This window comes from Lottia gigantea, assembly GCF_000327385.1.
Source record: "Lottia gigantea unplaced genomic scaffold LOTGIsca_1, whole genome shotgun sequence".
Taxonomy (NCBI): Eukaryota; Metazoa; Mollusca; class Gastropoda; family Lottiidae; genus Lottia; species Lottia gigantea.
The window spans coordinates 5,865,444-5,878,835 of NW_008706746.1; the positions used below are offsets into that span (position 1 = coordinate 5,865,444).

At 30.9% G+C, this 13,392-nt stretch overlaps 1 protein-coding gene across 1 annotated transcript; it reads left to right on the plus strand.

Annotated features, from left to right (window-relative positions):
- Positions 1 to 2,330: 2,330 nt before the first annotated feature.
- LOTGIDRAFT_181293 (hypothetical protein) lies at positions 2,331 to 7,433 on the plus strand (the record flags this gene model as incomplete). Its single annotated transcript, XM_009045748.1, has 13 exons — positions 2,331 to 2,351; positions 2,680 to 2,804; positions 3,123 to 3,210; positions 3,343 to 3,472; positions 3,624 to 3,699; positions 4,201 to 4,266; positions 4,499 to 4,625; positions 4,905 to 4,991; positions 5,659 to 5,727; positions 5,974 to 6,128; positions 6,303 to 6,390; positions 6,765 to 6,873; positions 7,288 to 7,433. Coding segments are annotated over 13 exons (1,284 nt in total), but the record flags the coding sequence as incomplete, so codon positions are not given.
- Between the last annotated feature and the right edge of the window lie 5,959 nt (positions 7,434 to 13,392).

Below are 13,392 nucleotides of genomic sequence, written 5' to 3' on the forward strand. Positions count from 1 at the left end.
CTATGTACTTCTTGTCTTTTTCCCAGGTTTGAAAATCAGAAATACTGGCTGAGGTAGCACTATTATCCTTATCAGTCATCCTTCTACCTAAAAAAAGGGAACATAACTTCAAAAATGTTTTTAAACATTACTCCAGAAAACCTTGATATTTTCTTTATCTCATTTTATCACTCATTCATTCAATCTACATATTTCATCTAAAAAGTAAACGGAAGGAATCATTAAAATTGGAACTGTCTGCAATTGTAAGACCCAATTATCTTTAGACCACACATTTACCAATAGGTCATAGCGCATAAACAAACCATAATTTTAAGAAATATATAGCCAAAAATAGATATCTAATAGTACCAAAAGCGAAGTTTCTTATAATTAAGGTTAAATTGGTAATTTTTATAATCTTTTCTTCAAAACACTGACAAATATCATAATCTTTATTTACAATATCCTGGTTCTGAATTTTGTAAAGAAAACAGATGCCCATATTATTAAATTTTCAAAATAAATCTAATATTACATAAGTAAAATGCATTTCAAATTTCTTTCAAATTTCTAGACTAAAACCTGAGGCAAACGAGAGTTTTGTCTGAGAAACATTATTTTGTGACAAAATTCCCTCGGGTGCATTTGTATATAAATTTGTTTATTCTTAAAGGGGAACAGTCGGCATTTTCAGGGATTGATTTGGGTATTTATTGTGCTTTAATAGTCTTAAGAAGTACTAAAATGCACGAAAATCCAAAATCCCTTCAAATATACCTCAAACTAGAAATTTTACAGTCTATTCCTATATATGTGTTTTTTATATATGGCATAGTCTCACTAAAATGCCAGTTGAATTTTTAACTTTCAAATGTAAATAATTATGGATACACATGGATTTGAAGGCTCAAATTTCGACGATGAGCTGTGAATACTATTACTGATCATGTAAGCTAAAAAAATTCCTGTTTCTGAAACTAAAGTATAATTGGTGGAATGGATAGTGAAGGCGCTCCGCTCCTTTAAAGACAAAATTTTTTTCGATAATCAAACTTGTTGCAATTTTCTGTGCTTTAAACAAAAAAATATTTTTAAATATAATTTTTGTCTACAACAAATAGATCTAGAATATCTCATTATGTTAAATAAAATAACATTTCAACCCAGATGTCATGTGCGATAAAAAAACATGCAACAAAGCAAAGTAAATGTTCCTTTTTCAACAATGTCTATTGTAGGGCCTATGCAGCTAACAAAAACACATATAACAAAGTCTTTTGTTTTAAACAGAAAAAAAGCTGTCATCTGCTGCTGCTTCTTGGACGTTGAAAAAAAATTCATTAATTAGGAGGACCAAACTGCTGTTGTTCAATTGTAACCTATCTAAGGGAGACAACTAATATATTCTATGTTGAATGCAAAATAACTAAACATGTTCAGATACTTATCTACTTAATACTCTTTTAGAAGATAACTATTTGACAGTTAGAAATCAAACCAGAGTGCAGAAAAATAGAGTATTAATGTTAAATTTATTTCATATTCGTTATTAATAATAAGGCAATTCTCTGATTATTTGGAAACTGATAAGAAACTATACAGATAATAAGATAAGACAACTGACAAACATCAAATCCGCAATTCATCTTAAGGTAAACTGATAAATGTTACGTAAAAAAATATCAAACTTGTTACTTGTAGAGAATTTTCTAAGAGTCTCATAGAACTGATATAAATTTTGTAATAAACCTGTGGAGGACCTTTTACTCTGTAACAGAATTTAATATTCCTCCATACCTGTTGAAATTATTCCTTCCACTAAATGATTTACAACACATCTCACTATTGACTGATATGGACTTCAGTTTTATTGTATTTTCATACACGCACATAAATCTAATATAAATTAACCTATCTCTCATATACTTACAAAATAAAATCAATTTCCAGTCAAAGATTAAAGGCTTTCATACTTTTATTTTAATATCATCAAACTTCCTCTCCTTTCAACTAATTTGACACGCCCCCATTTCACCTCATTGAACTTTGATCTTTGGCCCTGGCCGGTTTCTTTCGATCATCCGTTTAGATAATCAGTCAAAATTCTGAAGCAAAAATATTCAAATAAAAGAAAATATTGGGTTTGATTTTATTATAAAGTCGTGTACGATTCTTTGAAGCATAAGAACGAGGAAATAAAAACCGAGAAAAGGAAGAATAATATCAGTCAAAGTTACCCCATTCACGTGTGTTTGTTTACATTCTTTTCGACCAATCAGATTCCAACATTTCTATTTCTTCATTCACTATCTATCCCAGAGTCCACCACGGCATAGTTTCTCACAAACAAAATGGTGCCTACGGTTGAGGTAAATATGAGATATTCCATACTTCGATGATGGTTGCTGTATGATTATAGACTTTAACTGTTTTTCAAAGTAACACCAGAAATAATATGATCATAGTAAATAGGATTAAACATCTTGATTGATGTTCATTATTGATAAATGAGATGAAAACAACAGTAAGAGGGCACCTGTTTGTTTTTCTAGGCTATGTCCTATGACTATGTTTATTATAGCCTATATAGGCTTGTTTTATTTACCAGTAAATCATAATTGTTGTAAGCCTATCTTGATATGCACTGGATGAGCTACATAACTGGTCTATTTATTCCTCACCTTTTTTCTATTACAGGGAATGGATGACAAAGGCCAGAGCAACACCATTTTGTTCAATGCCTCTAAAAGAGAAATTTTTTCTTTGACAAATGGATTAAAAACATTAAACAGAAAGCTCAGATCAACATGGAAATTAGTAGGGTAGGTTATTACTAGACAAGAGGGGATCTAAGGTAGTGTTATGATGGACACTGAAACCGTATAAAATATATATGGATCTGTTTGGTATTACATGGCCATGAAGCTGTATGATGCCAGTGCCTGTGTATAATATTCAATGGGATTTTATTATTATGTGATCATGATTGTATAAACATTGCCCATCTTTGCCTATATGTATCTCAAGTAACTGGTACCTCTGACAAAAAACATTATTATCATAGTATTATGAATATTCTTTTTTCTTTTTTTTGTACAAAATAATGATTGATGGACAAAACACATCACATTTCATTTTAGAAATAAAGAAGAGATAACAGAAGAAAAGTTGTCGCAAGCCAGAGTTTTTGTTACAGTTGGTCCAAGAGAGAAGTTTTCAGCACTTGAGGTAAAAATGTCTACTGAACTCAACCTTGATAAGCTTTATTCTATTTTGAAGTCAAATTTCTGTTTTTTGATAACACATTTTATAAAGGTAGCATTGTTGTTGAAGACAAAAAAGATGTAATTCTTTTTCTAGTTTGATGCTATAAAGAAATATTTAGAAAATGGTGGAAGTGTTCTTATTTTGGTTGGAGAGGGTGGTGAATCCAAATTTGACACGAACATCAATTTTCTGTTAGAAGAATATGGTATTATGGTTAATTCAGGTTGGTGTTTTAATCTAATAATTAGTCTAACCTGTGATTTGAGTTGACTTTAAATTGCCTCAAACTTTTGCTTCTATGGTCAGATTTGTTAAGACTGAACATTGATTGTAAATTACTAACTACCTTAGTTCAACTTTTGTTTGATTTACAGATGCTGTAGTGAGGACATCATATTTCAAATATTTTCATCCAAAAGAAGCTTTAATAGCTAATGGTGTATTGAACAGGTTGGTAGTGTATATATTGTGTATCAATTTAAAATATAGTTCATTGCTTGGCAAATCACACTATTGTTGGCACCACTTAACCTGGTTATATTTGTGTGCTTTGGGGAAGACACAAATCACATAATGCCTTGACATTATCAAGATAGGAAAATATATACAAATTTTTTACCAGAGGGACTGACAGTGAACATATGATCTTAGGCCCAGATAGTGCATGTTAAAATTTATGTGCACTTTGAATCATGAAAACAGTAAGCTGATATCTTTGTCCAGACTAAATTAACCTCATTGCACACTGCATGGCATTATGTGTCCTCATTAACTCAAATATGTGTACAAAAGTAGGATGTAAAATTTCATTTCATTTGAAGACTTTTCTACTCCCTATGCATCTTAAAACTAATAAGTTTATGGATTCTTTTGTGCCTGGTAACAACTAATAAATGAGGTGATACACAATTTAATATAAAGTTAAGTTATTCTGTTATTTTATTATTTCAGGGCAATAAGTCAAGCAGCTGGGAAAACATTCGCAGTGGGCGGAGAAGAAGATACTAATAATGCACAGTAAGTAATATGTCTATAATGTAATGTGTGATTTACATATTTAAGATTTTACACCTAATTAACTGAAAAAATAAATTTATCATATTGCACAAAAGACTACACAGTCTCCCCAGTTTTCTTTTTGATTAATGATTATCACCCTTGTAATGAGTGATATAAATTTAACAGTTCTAATAGATATTTTATCATTGAAGTACATATAATGTAAACCTGATAATTGGCTTTATTCCAGAGCTTTATCATTTTTATATCCATATGGAGCTACTATTAATGTTATAAAACCATCATATGCTGTTCTATCAACTGGTAGTGTTTGTTTCCCTTTAAACAGGCCAGTTTGTGCTTTACACACTACAAAGGTTAGTAAAATTATATCAAGCTGTGTAAAAGGAGAATCTGGTTAGTATGTAGTTTGAGAAAGTAAGTTTCAGTTATTTTTCTGACAAGGTACTTCACTAAACTTAGTTCATCAAAACCTCTTTTCTAATTGGTATTACTATGTCGTTACACAGTACTGAATATATCAGAATACTTTCAAGTTGTGCCAAAGCTTTTTCTATTTAAAGCAACTGATAGTTTGAGTTCTTATTAATGATAGATTCAAATATACTGATTTTTTCTATTATGTTACTTTTTAGGCTAGCAAAGGTAAACTAGCAGTTGTTGGCTCTGTACACATGTTTCATGACCAATATATAGATAAAGAAGAAAATAGCAAAGTTCTTGTAAGAATTTTTTATTTTTGTCAGAATTGATCTTTATTATTCATTAACATCTTGATTTTTACCTTGTATTCATATAATATGGTACAAAGTAAAGGTCATAGCCTTGTTTCATAAAAAATCTTTGTCTCAAATTTATTGTTGGTCTGAAAATTTACATGTTTATAGAGAATATAAATTATGGCCAATATTAATATCAAGAAATGTTGCAAAACAGAATTCTTGATCAAATTCAAATGTTTTACGTTTACCTGTTTTACGAAAGTTTTAAATTCACATGTTTTACAAAAGTTTTAAATTCACATGTTTTACTAAAGTTTTAAATTCACATGTTTTACAAAAGTCTTAAATTCACATGTTTTACAAAAGTTCAAAATTCACATGTTTTACTAAAGTTATAAATTCACATGTTTTACTAAAGTTTTAAATTCACATGTTTTACTAAAGTTTTAAATTCACATGTTTTACTAAAGTTTTAAATTCACATGTTTTAAATTCACATGTTTTAAATTCACATGTTTTACTAAAGTTTTAAATTCACATGTTTTACTAAAGTTTTAAATTCACATGTTTTAAATTCACATGTTTTACAAAAGTTTTAAATTCACATGTTTTACTAAAGTTTTAAATTCACATGTTTAACTCATGTATATTTGTATTATTTCTGTAGGATGTACTGATTAACTATCTTACTACAGATGATATCAGATTAAATGTTATAGATGCTGAAGATCCAGAGGTAATTATTCAATGAATATTATTACAGTCATAATGTTTCCTTACAATAACAGGGTGGAGAGAACTAAAATACTCAAAAAGGCATAATAGTCTTTGGACAGATTTCACTGGAGTGTGACATTTCTCTTGAACAATATCTAAAACTAGATCTATTACTTGATTTTTAGTTCTAATTTACATTTTCATATATGTATGTTTGTGTACTGTATGTATGTATATGTTATGTTATGGTGTGTATTATGTATAGATATCTGATTATAATCAACTACCAGATACAGCTAGATTAGCTGAAGAATTAAAAACATGTCTACAGGAGAGTGATGATATTCCACGTGATATAACTACATTATTTGATAATTCATTATTTAAATTAGATACCAGTATAGTACCTAAAGCTATAGAGTAAGTTGAATAGAATTTTGCTATTGATTTTTAAGACTGTGGCTTTGTTATTTAATTTTTATGAAAATATACAATTGATCCTGCTCAATATTTTTAAAAGTGAAAATTGATTTTAGATGACAATTGTTTAAGGTTCTTATGAATTTTTAGACAACATTTTATTGTTTGTTTCAGAGCTTATAGTCAATTAGGATGTAAACATGAGAATTTAACACTTATAACACCACAGTTTGAAACGCCCTTACCACCTTTACAACCTGCTGTAAGTTCAAAAATATTCCTCTTATTCAAATGTACCAAAACAAAAATCTCTCAAAAATTTGTTCCTACCTTTATGATACCTTTTGTGGTAAGTTTAGAACAGTGGTTTGAGAAGTTTTTAGAAAGAAAACCCGATAAATTGTACATTCAGCATCAGCTATATATAAATCAAATTCAATTTAGCAGTAAATGAAAGCTACTTTTATTAAGAAATTGACACTGTGCTTTGTAATGTATTAATAATCTTAAAATATTTTCAATAAACCCTCAAGTGACAGACAGATTTATAATTATTTTCTTAAAGAAATAATGTGATATATCGATTTTTATCTTAATATTAATTAGAATATTTTCTCATGTTGTTTTATATTTTAGACATTCCCACCAAATTTTCGAGAGTTACCCCCACCTCCATTAGAACTATTTGATTTAGATGAACAGTTTTCATCGGAAAAAGTTAGAATTGCTCAAATCACAAATAAATGTAAGTGGTTATATGTTTATTAGATTTTGAATATGAGAGACTGTAAATAACAGTCAGCTTTCAATGGCTTAGGACTCTTCACATGCCAATGATTCTACTACAGAGTTACTTATGCAATAATGGCAGTTGACATTCCTTAAATGAGTTGTATCAGGGCATATAAGTATGAAATCACTATTCCAAAGCAGTTTATTATATCTAGGGATCTTTGCATTAAGTTGCTTAGTTTTAGTGGAATTGCAAGACCCACAGATGTCTGACTGAAAATTGAAATTGTGCGATTGTGATACAAATAAAAAGTTAAGAAAACCTCCTTATAAAAATGGCACAACCCTTTGAAATAAGTATTTATTTTATGAAATAAAACTATTAAATGTCATTATTGAAACTTAATTCTTTTTTCTTTATGACTAGGTACTGATGATGATTTAGAATATTATACCAGAGAATGTGGTGATATATTAGGTATAATACAGAAATTACCTCCAGATAATAGAGATGCTAAACATGTCCTGGAATATGTCTTAACACAAGTTGTTGAATTTAAAAAGTTGAATCAGGTATGTTGATGGTTTGATTTGATAATTGTATCTGTGTGCGATAATATAGATGATCTAGATATTCACTGTAACTTTCATTGGCACATCTTTACTCCATTGAGTCTTCAATCTTGTTCTCTCAAGTATAAGAGTTATCTCTTATTTTGGTTTGATTCAATGATAACAAACTCGATTCAAATTATGCTAAATTTTCTTGTTTCTAGAAGTGCTACATGTTGAAATTAAGGTTGCACTGAAAGTACATTTCCTACTGTGGAGCAAACTTTGATAGTCTTTTCAGCTTGATAAAGTTTATTTATGCCATAAAGTGTCTTCAAACAACAAGTTTTGGGTTAAGACTGTAATGTTAGCACTCAATTTTATTGCAACTGCAAGAATATCTTAAAGTCGTGTTCTGTTATTTGATTAAAAATCCCAACTCTTTCAAACTATGGTTTTATTTTTTTAAAGGATCTCTTATAAAGTGTAAGTGTGGTGAATTTTGTAATTTATTTATATGGTGGAAGATATAGAATAGATTTTTTATTATATGCATGACCTATGCATGACCTTTCCCCAAGGCCTGTTTCATAACTTAATTAAAATAGTCCTTATAATTGATTATTGAACAAAGTTTTTGTCAATAATTTGTTAATCAAATGTGGAAATAGAAATTCACCGAACTATGTATCGATTTATATGCTTTAAATTATATGATTAGTTAGGTCATGCAGTAAAAAGTATTGCTTGCTTTTTTTTCAATTTTCCATATTAAATAGCTATGTTTTTTTTCCTTTTTATAACCCTTTTAAGTTTCAGGTCCTTCCATGCTTTGATACATATCATGATTTAAAAAGGGTGTATGAGTCAGATGACATCAAACCCTTGTCACATCCTTCATCACTTCCTGTGGTCTTCAAAACAAAATATTGCAAAAAGGGATGATAGGAGTTTGCTAGATTTAATAACTACCCTATATCAAATACATAACATGATTACGTATCAACAACTTGAAATATATATGTTAAAACACAAGGTAGTTTATAAACTTGTGTTAAGTGACAAGAAACAAGGCTAGTTTTTTTATGGAAAGAATTACTTAGTAGAATTAGTCAAATTTTACAGATTAAATTACAGGTCAACATAATATATATATTTTCTGTGGATTGTATTGTGGATTTCCACAGCATGATTTCATTACGATTTCAAAAATTCTAAAATTTAAGTGTTTAACACTCACTGTGTACATGTTATGTATCAGTTCTGGATTTGCTTAACTTAAAGTGATGTTTATATTTTTAATTTTTCAGGAACCACAGTATGAAGGAATGCCATATAGCTCTGTACCAGATTCTTATGAATAACAATTCAACAACTGTATTTTTTAATTGATCTTTTGAAAAGAAATGCCATGCCTTATTTGTGTTTTCAAATTTGAAATTGTATCAGGAGTATATTCTGATAATTCAACACAGTGAAAACAAGTCCCAATATTTAAATATGAAAAAGGCTCAACATTTCTTCTATCACATACTACACATAGACAGTCACTCTTTATTTTGTTTCTTGTTTTGATTTAGATTATGTCTTGTGTTATTTCAATATTGAATTCCTTATTGTGCATCTATTTTATTCCTGTGACTAAGGTTTCGTTTATGTACAAAACTTTTAACAATTGGTCTATAAAGTTTGACATTCTCTTACAAATTTTTCAATTCAGTGTAAAATATGGATAGAATCAATAAAAAAAATGTTTGTAAAATGATAAAGAAGATAACTGTTGCCAGTGTATATATATAGGTCAGATTTCAGTGGTGAATGATGCAGACTAAATCTCAAATTTATGTATTGTATTGTGTATAGAAATTATCCAGTCCGTCCAGTTTGGTTTAAGTTATGACTGTCCTTTTCTTTAAGTTGACTCTGTCTATAGATATGTTCAACACATATTGTAGTGTCTGCTTATTTATGGTTATTTTTTTTTAAAATCAATTTAAGTTTTCTCAAATATAAACAGCTGAAATTGACCCTACATCTAATTTTAAAACTATTTAGGCTAAGAGATTTTAGATAACTGAATTGAGAAGTTGCACTGTAACCAGCCTTGTTTTTTGTGTAAGAAATCTCATAATTATATATTAATGTAACTTTCCTTTCATGCTTTTAATTGTTTATATTTGTTAGAATTGTACATACATATATTTATTAAATTATAATCATAGGAATATATTCTTTATTAACGTAACCAATGTACTGGGTCATCTGTAATTTATGTGATTTAACTGGAATATTATTGGCCGTCCATCTTTTGGCTATGAGAAAAATTTGGATAGACCTGAACCATATAATTGTTGTTCTGATATGTCAGTTAATATATTTGAGGGTTGTCTAATTCATATTTACTGAACCAACCACATAATAGAGTTGGGTGACATGGGATTTTTCGTGTATCACGATACAGACAATTTTTCATCACGATAGTTGTGATATAGAAAATTTCTGGAAATAAACCCTTTATAACGTTATAAAGTATCTCGTTTAATGTTTCTGCTTAAAATTATTTGAAAAATGGCACGTGAGACCCAAGATCTAAGAGACATTGGTGTTATTCCCAATCGGACACAGATATACTTTTGTTTATCAACACCAAAGGATATATCCAGTGATGCATTCCCGTTGTAATGCATATAATGTACATTGTGATATTCCCTTATCCAACTCTTGTGGTTATCAAAAGCCAAGAGTGTGAGATATCAGTGCTGTAACATGTAAAGAACACATCATAAAAACCTCTCAAAGAACCCATAGTTCGTAGGAAGCAGATTTGTGGGCTGAAAGAGGTTGGATTTTACAAAAGTGCCGTAGTGAGGTTCATCAAATCAATCCAATTGTAACTACATATAGCCCAGGGTCATAGAAAGTAGTTGTCGAATAACAAACCTTAAGGGAGCTATGTTATATTCTATAAACGGTATCTAAACAGTCATTTTGTTCCAGTTTATAAAATATAATCCCCAAACTAATCAGCATAAAATTACCGACTGAATTTAAGATTTTATTTATGGGGTTGATAACCGTTTATTTGAGCTCAGTGCCGATATCTTATTATATCATCATTTTACGTCTGATAACATCGCAACGGTTTACCAGTAAAGGAAAAATGCCATATATCGTCTGGCATTTCCCCGTACCGGTTTTTTGATAATATCGTCATATCGCCCAACTCTACCACAAAACACAAATCAACTATTCATTTTGATACAAGTCCTTAAATGTTAGAGCTCAATATATTCTACAATTTTTACAATAATACAAAACTAGGAAAAGGGTCGTATAGCTGAAAGCCTGTAACCTAATACATTTCTTATCGTTTACTAAAGATATTTATGACAATGTTCAGAAATGCTATTCAAAAGGCTGTCAATTCATATAGAACTATTTCGTTTCCAACATTTGGGAGACCAAGAAGAAAGATAGCTTGCCTGGCAAGGTAATATAGGGTTCAGCCAAGGGTGATTATAAACACATGGAAGACCAAGTTTCTTTCTAGAATGTGCAGGAACTAAAAATTGAACGCGTTTTCAAGAACAACCCGTACTAAATATTTTTCAATTTTTCTGATTTTCGATAGGGTTCATCCTTGAGCGATTACAAACACTCACATTACACTCACACTCACAAAATTAGCCAAGAATTGTGCCATCTGGAATATTTACGGGCTAAAAATTTAACGCGTTTTCAAAAATTAGGGCAATATTTTTCGGTTTTTCTCATTTTCAATAGGGTTTATCCTTGCGTAATTACAAACACTCACACCAAGTGTCGTCAAAATCCGTCAAGAATAGAAATAGAGTGAAGGACCGTTTCTGTGGTATATCATCAACGCGTTTAAAGATAGCTTGCCAGGCAAGGTAATATACGCTCACTGGCAGCTTTGATTTTGAATATTTAGCAGTACAGTAACAATCACCAGTATGAAATATTCAATCTTCAGACATACACTTCTTTTGAACTCTTTAGGGAGATACTGAATAATATCGAGTATGAGTTATTGCCCTAGTTCTTGAAAATCTTTAGCTCGTGAAAACTCTAGAAGACAAATATTCAATCTTCAGAGCGGTACTGAATAAAAAACCAAGTTTTGTCAAAATTCGGCAAGAATCATGCTTTCTAGAGTTTTTACGAGCTACAAATTGAACGAGTTTTCAAGAACAAGGGCAAGTTTCGTTACAATCCGTCAAAAATTGTGCCTTCTAGAGTGTTTACAAGCTCAAAATTGAACGCGTTTTAAAAAACAAGGGCAAGAATTAATACCTCCTCCTATAGTGCCTCCGTCTGGTTTGTCCGAAATTTTGAAGGGTTGAGATGTCGGGCAAAGCACGACTCCGAGCACCAAAGGTGCGATTCTGCAAAAGCCTCTCTAGCATCGCTGTGACACTATTGGTGGTTTTGTAGTTATTTGGCACGAACCTTTGGCTGCTCTCTTTTACAATTCAAGTTTATCAATGTTCTATTTAGTCTGAGGGTCCCAAACTGTAGAGGCGTATTCCACCTAGGTCGGACCAATGTTTTGTAGCATCTGTTCTTGATGGGAGTTTACTCTTAAAGCGGGCAGTGATGTTGTTTGCTTTCCTATACACGCTTTCGATATGATACTTCTATGACAGGTTGTTGAAGTAAAGGTTGTTTTGTCTTTTGTCATATCATCGATCTCTTATATGATTATAATGAGTCAGTAATCAGAAAGGTAAACCTAATTTAAAAAGATTTCGATTTTCTCTTCAGAACCGCGGGGAAATTCCGAAGGACGAGAAGAGCTTTTATAAAAGATTTCACGATAGAAATCTCGTGATTTCTTTAAGCAGATAATGACTTTCGTGAAATTTGATAATTAATCGATTTACTCCGTGAGTTCATTTAATGAAAACAATTTCATTTAGATATTTAAACGTGATCACCTCTTATAATCATATTGGTATTAGATTTTAAACTCTACAGAAAGATCCTAATAATTGTCAGATCCAACGGTAAATATTGTAAGTTATTTTTTCTTTTAACATTAGGGTGGGCGTAAATCAACTGACCATTCACCTTATCTTTATCGGATCCGTCGACAAGAACATAATGATCGTATCGAAATACCGACCAATTTACCAACTGTGGGCAACTAGATGGTTGACAACCAGATCCAACTTTTGCTAGCAAGTAGGACATGTTGTTCTCAATGTTGGTGCGCTCAATTCGACTAATTTGATCAGATTCCCTCAGATTGAATGAGCAGTGGGTGAAAAGTTGTTTGGACTCTTATTGGCTGTGTATTCTAATCAAATCGTGATACAAGAAGGAGGCTACTGCAGTCAAGGTGTAAGACGCAGTAGCTTGACACCATAAAGAAGGGGATCTGCAAGGTCCAACCTATTTAACAGACGTTTCAGTCAGCTAATGAATCACTTTCAATACGACACATACATTTGCCACTTGCCACTGAAAGACGAGAGACATTGTGGAAAAAGAACACGCAGTTTTAGTTCAAGCTGTGGATTCTAGAACATTCACAAGGAAATGTGAACGGGCTGACGGACGTGGGTGCAGCTACAGCTACAAAATTTTTCTGTTGTACCCAAAGGTTAGAATGTGCTATCAGGTAAAATAAAGACAAATTAAACTTGGCGACTGGTATAGCTGTCATTCCAATACAGTCTACAATAATTGTGCAGTATATAAGGGTTTTCGCTATAAAAAAATTAAAATTGATTTTGAAGATGAACGTTTATATCAATGCGTTTATATAATTACAAGACTATATCACAAATTTCTAAGCATTCTGTGAAATTACATTGTCGGTCGACTTCTGTCAAAAACACCACTAGCAAAGGCTGACTATAAGAGTAAGCGTGTCCCGGTCGTCAGTTATTATTTCGTGTGATTTTTTTAATTCAATTTTCAGAAATATAAAGTGGAAATGGAACAACTGAATGCG